The sequence below is a fragment of the Amyelois transitella genome, chromosome 2, assembly GCF_032362555.1.
Source record: "Amyelois transitella isolate CPQ chromosome 2, ilAmyTran1.1, whole genome shotgun sequence".
In the NCBI taxonomy this organism is placed as follows: Eukaryota; Metazoa; Arthropoda; class Insecta; order Lepidoptera; family Pyralidae; genus Amyelois; species Amyelois transitella.
Genome location: NC_083505.1, coordinates 7,473,617 through 7,486,427, shown reverse-complemented (window position 1 = coordinate 7,486,427; position 12,811 = coordinate 7,473,617). Strand labels below are relative to the sequence as shown.

Here is a 12,811-nt window from a genome sequence, read left to right as displayed (position 1 = left end):
ACTGGAAATCTTCAATGAAATGTCAATACTTTGATAATCAGCATGGCATGGCATATTAAAGATGGCGGCTAATATAATCCGACAAATTTCGAAAGCCAGTTTTCCGTAAAATTTTAATAAATCAAGAGTCTTTCAAACATAAACGCCTTAAAAATTCCGTATCGTTTCATACAATCGCTTGTTTTCTTTAGAGTTGTTGTCAAATACAAAAGAGAATACCTATAACCACTATTGTATAATATTATCATCTGTAATCACCCACGAGTCGAGCGTGCGTGGCAATTTTTGTTGCGTCTTTTCTGCTGTAAAGATTTTTTTTAAATACTCGTCTCCTTCGAGAATTCTACAACTTAAACCTGCATTACATCAACCATCTCCGTTCTATAAAATGGGAGGTCCCATGGAAAGGATTCAAGTTCTTGATGATATCGAAAAGGATATTCTAACTTGTCTTCAGTGTGCTGGTAAAATCATGAACATTATGTTTTATTGATGCATTGTTTAATTATTCCTGTAATTTTGATTTTATTTTTGATACTTTCAGCTCAAACTTTATTAGAACTCAGCAAAGAAAAATCTGGACAGAAACAAGCAGAGACTAACACTTCACAATTCCTGCGAACTCTAAATCAAGTTGAATCAAAGCTCAGTGATCAAATAAATTATTTAACTCAAGTGTCGACTGGCCAGCCTCATGAGGGCTCTGGATATGCATCACAAAAAGTTTTGCAGATGGCCTGGCACAGACTGGAGCATGTGCGGTCCTGGGTAAATGAACTAGATCGGCTTAAATCTTCACACTTGGCTGCTGCTAACAGAACTACATCAGGTGCAATTCCTAATGGAAATATGACATCATCTGGAACCAGTACATGATACAACTAATTAACTTAATAGTTTTTTTGAACTGGTGTGTGATATCAAATGTCTGTGGAAACTTCTGTTTGGATTTTTCTGGTATTGTATATTTATGTATGCTGAATAACTACAATTGTTCAGTGTTCATAATTTCCTTTATAAATTACGAGCTGCTTCAGAGGGACAATAATTCCTGAACTTTGAAAATACATAATGTCATACCTTTTCTCACCCTTGTTCTGGGGATCCTTGAGATAGTCTTATCAAATTGACTGCCCTTTGGGCCAACATACCCCGGATTGAATTGAAATATTTCATCTATCAGTGTGCTATGTACAAATAAACATTACATCTCACTTGTATGTACCATCTTTTTTAATATAATATACTAATATAAATGCAAAAGTGAGTTTTTTACTTTTTGAAGTTACACCACTAAGCCAATCTGCATGAAATTTTGCATACCTACTTAAAGTATGAAGCAAAGAGAAGGAAATAGTACCATTTTAACATGGGCAGGCAGAGCTGCAAGCAAAGCTTGTTGTTGAATAAATTTCAAACGTGATCTTTCACTTGTGACTGCGACAGCTGCTGAAGACATAAAGATGTACGGGTGGTTATTTGTAACTGCTGGTATAACAAAATACATCCAAAATTTATGTAAAATAAAACTAGAATTTATTGTTAAATAAAATGAAAAACTTGTCTATAAATTACCTTAGACATTTTATTTACATAGGGAAAGATACAAAAACCATTTAGTGTAGTTTTGACATAGAATATTTTCACAAGTATTTTTTGTAATTAATAAATAAATAAATATTCTACATTGCACTCACAAGCAACTATTCATTTACAAACTACACACCCCCTGTTATCCTTTAATAACCACATTATCAAACTGTACAATAAATTTAGGCATTGATCATGCAAGCATGAATATAAATCTTATTGTATTCTGATGTTATATTCTTTTACTAAACTGTTGTATTGTCAGTCATACCTCATTTCAATTATCAAAGAGTCAATCTCATTACTCAAATTGATACCCGTAACCATTAGCTATGAATGTTCTGTGCATAATTACCTACATTATTTTCACACAACTGCCTTGTGGTGATGCATTGTCTGTGACATTAAAGACCCGGGTTCGAATTACGGCCTCAGCATGATGACAAACAAACTTATGATTTGCCTGGGGCTTGGATATTTATCTATGTAAACATTTCATATAAAATAATAGTATTGTTGAGTTGTATCTTGTAACACAGTTTCGAACTTACTTTGAGGCTAAATCAATTTGTGTAATTTATTTTGTATACATTATCTATCATTGAAACTTCAATTGAAAAAAGAGTATGTATACCACCAGTCAATGAGATGATATCAAATCTAGGGTTGATATTTCACTTGTCCCTACCAGAAGCAATAACTATTAGAGAATAGCCCAATGCTAATGTGTAGGTACTTTCTGTTCAATAGTATTGATGTTTGGAAGGAATACAGCACAAACATAAATCAATGGCCACTTCAATGTGGGCACGGTGAAGCTCGAGATCCAAACTAGTAGGTATATTAAAAAAAAAACAAATGAATACCAAAATATCAATAGGTATCAGAGGTAATTTATAAAACATGTAAATATCAACGAAATGAGCATTGGCAGTAAAAGAAAATATATATGGTTTTACACAACAGTAGAGTTACTACCCTGGCTTTCGTCCATTGTGGGGACGAGAAGATGAAAAGAATGTAATATTTTTTAATATATAAAATTTTGAAAGTTTAAAAAATATTTATCGCTCGAACTATTTCCTATTTGCTACTTCAACTTTGACAAATCATAACAAATAAAACACAGTAAATTCATATTCTTGGAAAGGATATAAAATAATTACAAATTTTACATTAGTTTTAGCAACATTTATAAAATGAAACCTAACTAAACCTGAAATAAAGTCAGTAATTGTGCTATTACAAAAATTAATAAATACATTAGACTATGTTACATCGCTCATTATCAGTAATATTACACAGATCAGGTTTGAACGCATGTCTAAATTGTGTGCCATGGCACTTAGCAAAACAAGCTCAATTGAAACTAGACAAAGCCGGAATCACTCCTCTTTTCAGCTTCGTTGGTTCGCGTTTGCTTTTGTGAATTTTTCAATGTCATCAAGAGATCTCTTGGCTTTGGTCGAAATGTCGTCCATTGATCGTCTTGCCGTAGATGTTATATCGTCGAGGGATTTCTTTGTGTGTGACAATAATTCGTCAGTACTTTTAGCAGCTGTGCTCGCAAGTTCTTTGATTTCGGAATCAATTTTGCCTATTACCCATTCAATTGCTTGGCGGCCCTTTCCTGCATTCAATGATATTTTATTTGTTAGCAAATCCTCCATATAGCTGCTTAGAGGAACACCCTGTAAGTTAAAAATAAATTATTGAACACTTCCTAATCAAACACTAGTAAACTATACTTATAATAAATCTGTAGAGAGGTCAATTCTGTACATGGAATATATTTTCAAAATAACTATCAGGGGGTGATTAGTGATCGATACTGATGCCAAAAATGCAATCAGTAAAACTTTTGTCTGTCTGTCTGTATGTTCTTAATAGAAACAAAAGTCAAAAACTACTTGACGGATTTTAACGAAACTTGGTACAGTTATTCTTCTTTTATTACGCTACAATCAGTAGGAGCAGAGCAGTGAAAGGAAATGTTGGGAAAACGGGAGAAGTTACTTGATTTTTTAAGCTTCCGTCGCGTGTGCAGCTTTAATGGTTAAAGATACAGCAAACCATGAATAACGGAAATATTCTATATAAAATTATTAAAAAAATATCCCAAGACAGCATAAGTCTATCTTTTATGGTTGACTCACAATAACACGTGTATTTTAATTTCTTTTGTTGTTATTTTATAAAATAGGTTTAGTTGTTTTGTTTAAATTCTAAATTATTAATAGTTTCTATTTTATTTATTTTTAGGTTAAGTAGTAATAGTACGCATAGATTTTAGATACTAGATAGGTTAGTTTCGGGTAATTTATATTATTTTTTTTTGTATTAGCATAGGTACTCTTATTAATTATAGTAGTTATAGGTATTTATTATTTATTTTTAAGTGAAATAGGTTTAATTAGATAGTATTGCACAGGCGTTTCAACTTTATTTTCATTTCTTTGTAGGTACATATTTCTGGTTATAATTCTATTAGAATATTTGTGAGAACTCAAATTACATGGAGTAGTTATTTTATGATAATAAATTGATAATATAAGTAGTACTTTATGTGGTACCTAACTACAGTCTACCAATGCATAGCCACCGGGGTCTATTATCTATGCAAATATTATAAAGCTGAATAGTTTGTTTGTTTGAACGCGTTAATCTCAGGAACTACTAGTTCGAATTGAAAAATTCTTTTTGTCTTGAATAGACCATTTATCGAGGAAGGCTTTGGGATATATAACATCACTCTGCAACTATAAGAAATAATGTAATATGTGAAAAAAAAACGGGGATAATTATTCATCATGAGAGCTTTAATGTTGCCCAAAATAACTATTCAACGCGGACGGAGTCGCGGGCACAGCTAGTCTATACTAATATTATAAAGCTGAAGAGTTTGTTTGCTTGTTTGAACGCGCTTAATTCAGGAACTACTGGTTCATATTGAAAAATTGAAAAATTATTTTTGTGTTTAATAGACCATATAACATCACGCTGCAACTACATATTAGGAGTAAAGAAATAATGGAAAATGTGAAAAAAAACGGGAAAAATAATTCATCTTTAAGGGGTTTAATGATACCCAAAATAACTATTTCAGGCGAACGAAGTCGCGGGCACAGCTAGTCATAGAAATCTTTATAGCCGATGCCATTCCCCTTTATAAAAATGATGCAATAACGTAGTTTTTACAATATTCACAACATTTTGTGTCATGGATTGCCACACGCCACAGTACCTATATTGTTATAACGTCTAGTACTACTAATACTTTAGTACCTAAGTCGTTAGTACTTATTCTACTCTTAACCGAAGATATTCCAATGCATGTATGAAATCAATCATTCTCCTCTCAGATACGATGCATCGGTTAGCATATTGGTACCTATTAAGTCGTCTAGCTTTTGTCATCACCGACGCGGTTTGATTGCAACAGTGGAGTTGTGAAACCAAATACATACATACATAAACTCACGCCTCTTTCCCGGAGGGGTAGGCAGGGGTAGGGAATGTTGTGATGTGAAAGAAGATGTAGTTACAGGAATAGAAAAGGGTATGTTGAGATGGTTCGGTTATGTGGAGAGGATGAATGAAAACAGGTTGACTAAGCAGATATACAAGGAGAGTGTGGAGGGAAAGGTCGGGGTGGGAAGACCTAGACGAACATATCTTGATCAAATTAAGGACGTCCTGGTGAAGGGTCAGGTCAAAAGTGCCCGAAACCGCCGAGCTTGCATGAAGAGAGTTATGAATGTGGATGAAGCAAAGGAAGTATGCAGGGATCGTGGCAAGTGGAAAGAGGTAGTCTCTGCCTACCCCTCCGGAAACCAAATGATATAAAAATTATTAAGTGATGTTTGAAATGTCCCAAATGAATAAAAATTTTGATTTTGAATTTAAGTAGATGAAGTATAGGTAATATATACCATAGTTTATCTTAAGGAATATGATCGGTGTAAAATTAAGTGACAGGATAAGGAACAGCGTGATAAGGGAATGTCAATCAACATCCCAATGTGAAAGAAGATATAGTGACAGGAATAGAAAAGGGAAAGCTTAGATAGTTTGGTTATGTGGAGAGGATGAATGAACAGTTTTGACTAAGCAAATATACAAGGGGAGTGCATAGGAACGTTACAGTGGGAAGGCCTAAAATGTACTAACCTGTATCAAATCGGAGACGTTCTGGCAGAGGGATACCTAAGTTAAGAGTACTCGACCGAAACTGACGAGCTTGTATGAAGAGTTTAATAAAAGTGGACGAAAAGAATCGGGATCGTGGCAAGTGGAAAGATGTAGTCTTTGCTTGCCCCTCCGGGAAAGAGGCGTGATTTTATGTATGTATACCGTAAACTTAAAGTACGTACCTATATGTCAATTCAATGAGCCATGCTACTGTTTTCCTTAATGGGTATTTATTCTACTTAAGAGTCTGAATCCACACCCGCCTCTAACAGTGTGTAATTGTGATCATTTGTTTTTCTAAGATACCTACCTAACTCGACAATTATTCTGCAGTCAGCAATATTTTCGGTATATCGCATGGCTGGATATGGAAGATTTTCTTTTTTTTCTATCATAAAACCAAATAGCTGAACGTTGTCTATCAGTTTTTTGGACTGACTGATGGCTCTGTCTACTCCGCAAGGGATACAGAGTGACTATATATACATATGTATGAATTTTAAGAAGAAATATGATATCATTTATTCCTTTAGGTACCTAATACATTAATAACAACTAAAGAGGAAGTGAGCAAAAGATTCTCGATATTTATATACGCAGGTATAGTCATTAATTAAAAGTAGAGCGGTCATAGTTTTACAAAAACTACGAGTGTTTTACATCCGGTTGCAGGTTCAAAGTGTACAATGTATTTTATCAATGTATCTACTTTTCCATTTGCGTTTTTGCACGTCTGGACGCTTATCTTGTTTTTATATCACCAGTTTCATTGCTAACCGATGCTATTACGGTGAGGAAACATGCATATTCTGGCAACTGGATGTGCAACTATGATGATATGGGTTTGGTTTCTCTTTTAATGTTGCGGAGGACTTACGGGGTCGCTTTGTGTAAAGACCTTTCACAATCCAAGATCATAGTAATAGGCCCACTGTGGTTGTGTAGTACCGTGTAATTCCCGGCACCAATACAAAAAAGAATAGGACCACTTCATCTCTTTCCCATGAAGTCGTAAAAGGCAACTAAGGGATAGGCTTAGAAACTTGGGTTTCTTTTTTAGGCGATGGGTTAGCAACCTGTCACTAGTTGAATCTCAATTCTATCGTTAAGCCAAATAGCTAAACGTGGCCATTCAGTCTTTTCAAGACTGTTGACTCTGTCTACCCCGCAAGGGAGATAGACGTGACCATATGTATGTATGTAGGAGAATGGTGATAAATGATACATAATTAAATAAGTAGTCAATGTTCTGGTCTATCTTCAAGCTTCTTTTTCAAGAGCTAGAACTACGTATTTAGCTCCATATATTTTAAGTATTGAAAGGAATGTAGGTAGTTATAGTCAGCCTTGTTTAGAAGACGAGGTAGTCTATATTTGTGAGAAATTGTGTAGCGTTGTAGCTGATTTGTCATATATATAAAAGAAAAAGGATGACTGTCTTATCTACGTCCAGCCATAGAAGTTACAAAATTGAAATTTGGACATTACTTTTATGTTACCACGTATTCCTGTGATGAAAGGAGTTTACAAAATTCAACCCCTAAAGGTCAAAGTTTGTATTGTATAGATTTACGTTTATACGCCAATTAAACTAAAATATAATGCCAAGAAAAAAGTTTTGTTGGCAAGATGACGAATTTCAAACAATAAAATGTAGTTTGGCACTTTACCACGCACGTGCTATACTGTCTACAAGAATAGTACGTGGCAGTTATTAGTAAGTATATGTACACAATATTAGATAACAGGTCATATACTAATGTTAAGGCCAGCACGGGCAATGTGCCGTAGAAACGCACGTGCGGACAACACGAGACGAGACATGTTTAATTTCATGATAAATTTCTATCAGATATCTAAAGTGACGTCGGCAGATAAAAATAAATAGGTAACTGTTATCTTCCTTTAAAACAAAATCATTAATGCTGTTTTACAGGGATGATCAACCTTTTAAAATTAAAACTCTTTAACGACTGCCGATAACATTTTTCCATTAATATGGAATGGATTTGGGTAATTTCTGAGTGTTAAGTCGAAATGAAAACAAAACGAAGGCATGCTCTGTAGTTCTGTTTATTCTACGAATCTAGTAGGTAATTTAATAAAATTCGTAAATTATCAAATAATAGTGTCTAATTGATTACTAAAAATTAATAAAAGTAATCCTTTCGGGTGTTCTTCCCAGTAGCGCCATGTAGCCTTCTACCTGGTAGTTATTCACACGGAAATTTGAATCAATTTGGATCATAGTTACATTTTTGGATTATAGTTGGATGTTAGATTTAGTTGCAGGTTTCTTAACGTAACTTAGTTTTTTCGTAATTAGTGTATTATTAATGTTAATGTTGTGGGCGTTTAATAACTGTATTTTTTTATGTTTCAAACTAATGCAAGTCATTTAAAAGAGTCATTTGCAGCTATGAAATTCAAACTTGGTTCCTTTTGTTTAAGAGATAATTTTGTACTCTATCTAATTGTTGCCTGATGCTGAAAATATTTTATCAGTCTAAGTATGAATTGAGAAGAATACTAACTTGATATTTGTATGAACAAGTTTATAACTAAAACAGAAGTAAATACTACAATATTAAAGTTGTAAGTACCTACATGCCTAATTTAATCATGTATCAATTCAATAGCTAGTAAAGATAAATTCATAAATATTTAATAGACTTTTAAAGCAAGATAAATACATCCTCTTCCTCGGAGACATAGGCAGAGACTACATTTTTCCCTTTGCCAAAATCCATGAATACCTTTTTTTGTTCCAGCCACATTCATCAATCTTTTCATGTCAGAACTTCATAATGTAAGGGAAATATAAAAAAAAACTTACCTGCACAGTAACAACTGCTTCTTGAGTCAGGAGTGTCTTTGAAGAGTCTGATGGATGAGGAGTGTATCTTACTGTTTCATCAACAGCAATATAGTGGCAGAAGGTCAAGTTCGTAGTTTTTAAAGTCATAAGCCTCTGTTGGGGGTTCACCTCTGATTTTTCACTTGCATAGCATATTTTCGCCGTTCCTATAATCTGAAAATAAAATTCGAACATGTAGAAGGGAAATCAAATTTGAATATTTTTTTTATAAAATCCTCCTCTTATAATATTAGAAAAGAGACAAATTTCGAGTTTTATACAAGTTAAAATTTAAAGTTTTAAGGCAGACAATGTTGTAAGCAACGGCTTTAATAATAACATTGCACAGTACAGCTATACTATAATGTATAATGGCTTTTGGCTGGCTATAATGCTTTGTTTCATTGAGATAATCTAATAAAAAACTAGAGGCTGGCCAAACCCGCCTTCAACGAAAAATTTGGTTCCTGCGGGAATTTCAGGTAATCCTCTCTCAGTGCTCCCGAATACTCTGTATCAAATCTTCGAACTAAATTTCAACTTTCTACACTCAGAAGTTTCAGCTGTGTGATGTTTGTCAGTCACTCAGTAATGGAAGAGTTTTAACATACTGATTAAAGGGATAGGCTTTTTGGAGCTTTGACTTTAAATAAGAATTTTGGGCATGTAATTTGGAATGCTGACCCTAAAAAAAAAGCTATACTCTTTCATAACCAAATTAATTAACAACAACTTTATAATATGTTCTTTGTAAACATATTATAAAGTATTGTAATATTGTAAATTAATCTGGTATTTTAGTCATTGTATTTTTTCAATGCACTTTTCGTGATTTATTTTTATAAAGAAAATATACACGAATAATAAACAAAATAAAAAATAGTAGATAGAGTCTGCCTTTTTTTAAAAGAAATCTTTTCATACAGACCCAAAACAAGGAGACATAATGGAAAGGGTGACAATTTTATAGTGTAATGAACAAAATTGTGTTTTACAATGTTTGTTTGTTTGTAATATACTTATTGCACAGAAATTTACACAGTTACAAGAAATAGTACATACATAATTATAAAAGAAATAAATCACTTGCAATGGCGGACATGAAGGGATTTCCTTCAGTCAAACAATAAAGGAACAAGAATAATTAAGTAAAATAAAAAAGGTATATAATATGTAACTAAAAATATCTTGATTACAGTAGCAGGTTGTTAAATCTTCACATTGTAGGCAACTGGTGTCTGTACCTATGTCATATTGATATCTAATTGCAGTATGAGATTCATTTATATGCATGTATATTATATCAAAATATATATTGAATAGTACATTTCACTTCTCTTTTTATGAAATTCATATAATCAATAATACAACTTTGTATTACACATCTACCTACTTACAATTGAATATAACATACACATATAATTCAAATTTGCCTTAAAAATCAGTAATAACGTAAATAACAATGGAATTTGGACTTACTGCTTGCGCCCATCGCGGAAAAAACCATTTGGAACTGACAAGCCTGTGAGAATGAAGAACCCCATCAACGACCTTCCTCTCTACAACATCTGTTCCAATCACTGCTGGATTCATTGGATTTGGATATTTTCTCCATGCTGCTTGGGCAACAGTTTCCCAAGGATGGCTGCATGAACAATGATAATGGATTATGTGAATCAGACAAGTAAAGGTTTTAATCGAAGTATGTAAGAGATTGCGTCACATTGTACTTACTTAAACGTGTGTTCTGAAGTCCAGATTTTCATGTTTAAAATGTAGAATTGATGTACTTTGTGGTTCTTAATAAAGATAAAATTTATCTCAACGAATGGAAAGATATATTTAATCTATTTTCACATCACGTTGATAGAATAAGAACACTCCTCCACAATACTACTCGAAATGAATGACATGATAATGAATAAAAAAATTTACGAAACGAAAATGACTGACACTGACAAACACTGTTGCCAACAATCTACCACCTGAAGGCGCTAAATCCACTCTCGCGTTCTTCGCTCCTTTGTCTCGCGCCAAAAAGACACAGAAATAGGGTCGTTTTATTTTCGTTTTCACAATTTTTTGTGGTTTTCTAATATTTTTATTGTTTTCATTTTTATTCATTAAAAACCATACAATACATTACAATAAAACACACAATAGGGATGAAGACGAGGTGACGGTGGAGGAGGCGGTGAACGTGGGTGCAGCGGTAGTTCGCTTGTCTGTGACACCGGTGGTCCCGGGTTCGTATCCCGGCAAGGGCATGATGAGAAAAGAACTTTTTATGATTGGCCTGGGTCTTGGATGTTTATCTATGCAAGTATTTAGTATAAAATATAGTATCGTTGAGTTAGTATCTCGTAACACAAGTCCCGTATATATTTATTTATTTTTATTAAAAATAATAGAAATAAGTTATAGTAGTAGTAAGTATACCTTATTGAATACAAAACTTATTTTTAATTAAAAAAAGATGGGATTTAAAAAAAAAAAATATATGCCATCTGTGAATAAAAATGGAACAACTTTTACTAACATCATATTTAAGAATGCATAAATATGTAGAATGGTAGCTGCAAAACAGATAAGGTTGATACGTTTCAGGTTTTAGACTCAGTTTATATATCTTACCAATATACTATATACAAGTCAATACTGTATACAAGTCTTTCTTTATATTTTCCTGTCGTGAGATACAGGAAGAAAATTCTTAATAATGTATTTTTCCTAAATGTCCATAAACTAATATATAAAAAAATAAGTAAAGTAGGTAGGTAGGTACATCATGCGAGCAAAATGCTCGGGTGTGATGACACGCAGCAGTATTTTAGACATGTTTATCTCAGGCGGCTTTTTTTTTATTGAAGCGATTATTTCACTAATGTTCTCGTTGTTGTGTAAGAAAATTAATAAACACCAGAACAACAATTAGTAGTCATCATGCCTTTCTTCAAATATTATATCACATTGCGCAGTGTTTAATGTATAAAAATTGGGTCCAATATCGAATGGTATAGTATGTCTATATAAACTATAAAAGTGAGGACTTTTTTGTGTAATTTTATAATGTTGATTGTAGGCATCGCGCTTTGGGCGAGGCTGTGGCCTAAAAAGTGCCTTATTTTGTGTCGAAAGCTGAAACGGGAAAACTGCTTCGGTCTGCTAAATAAATTCTGATTTTATCTGTCACTGTCAATAAATAACAGTCGTTTTCACTGTTATTGTCAAAATCCTCAGGGTCAAGATGACAGGCAGGATCGTCGGTGGTAGTGTTGCTAACTAAATGCTTTCGGTGTTGAATTTGTCGCCTTTTACACCATTTAAGCGCTCAACATTCGTACGCGCTCAATATTCCTACTTTCAGTAATCTGCCGCTTTTTAAGCCCCGATGGGTGTTATGAGGGGTGTTTACGACATCCATGGAATAGTGATGGAGTGGTCCGAACCACACGGTTTTTTAATATGTATATTTTGTTTGTATGTAGTAGGTTGCCTACACTTTGTTGTTATGGATATGAAGGCTGATTGATACGAGGTACGAAAGAGTTTAAAGACTAATTATCGTTTAGTATAGTAATAAAAAAAGCAGAAGGAAATGAGAGTGAAATTGTCTCTCATCGCCCAGCCAGTACCTTTTTTACGCTTGATTGACAAAAGGCTATTAAAGAGTAAATGACTTTACCTGTACAAAGACTCAAAAATCATGATTGATAGTTACATGGTAAAAAATCAAAATATCCAGATAACGATCAATAGGTATATATCATACAAATATCACTCACACATTATACGCTAGGTTATCTGTCTGTTACAGCCTTGAAGATTGACAAGCTTGCCTTAACAGCCGTGAATATCATCTAAAGGACGACATTGGTATTCAAAGATTTTATGCAGTTTTGCAGGAAAATTTGGGGTACAAAATAGGGGAGCAGAAAACAATTAATGGCCTATGAAGGAACAGGTTTTCCACAACTACTACTGATTAATTTTTACGTAATTTAAATGTAGGGCCGAGCAGTGTATAGATCTAGACGGGTCGATAATTATATCGCTCCAGTCTGTGCGACTGGGTGCACCTTTAGTTTAGTACATACCAATTTGGCGCGTTTTCATTGGAAACAGTTGGCAATAGCGGCTAGAGAGAGGGGGACGGAACGAACGAGTCAGGTC

The 12,811-nt window shown here is 33.7% G+C and overlaps 2 protein-coding genes and 1 long non-coding RNA gene across 3 annotated transcripts; 2 read left to right on the top strand and 1 right to left on the bottom strand.

Annotated features, from left to right (window-relative positions):
- Positions 1-118: 118 nt before the first annotated feature.
- LOC106133597 (mediator of RNA polymerase II transcription subunit 11) lies at positions 119-1,124 on the top strand. The gene is made up of 2 exons (XM_013333385.2): positions 119-464; positions 545-1,124. The coding sequence occupies exons 1-2, from the start codon at positions 389-391 to the stop codon at positions 874-876; spliced, it is 408 nt and encodes a 135-aa protein (XP_013188839.1). The 5' UTR covers positions 119-388; the 3' UTR covers positions 877-1,124.
- Positions 1,125-1,560: 436 nt separating this feature from the next.
- Positions 1,561-10,542, bottom strand: LOC106133598 (protein slowmo). The gene is made up of 4 exons (XM_013333386.2): positions 10,373-10,542; positions 10,118-10,283; positions 8,618-8,812; positions 1,561-3,281 (listed from the first exon to the last, which is right to left on the bottom strand). Exons 1-4 carry the CDS (start codon positions 10,402-10,404, stop codon positions 2,988-2,990), a joined length of 687 nt encoding a protein of 228 aa, XP_013188840.1. The 5' UTR covers positions 10,405-10,542; the 3' UTR covers positions 1,561-2,987.
- On the top strand, positions 7,559-8,824 carry LOC132901993 (uncharacterized). Its single transcript, XR_009656971.1, has 2 exons — positions 7,559-7,669; positions 8,553-8,824. It is a non-coding gene; the product is annotated as an uncharacterized LOC132901993 (long non-coding RNA).
- Positions 10,543-12,811: the final 2,269 nt, after the last annotated feature.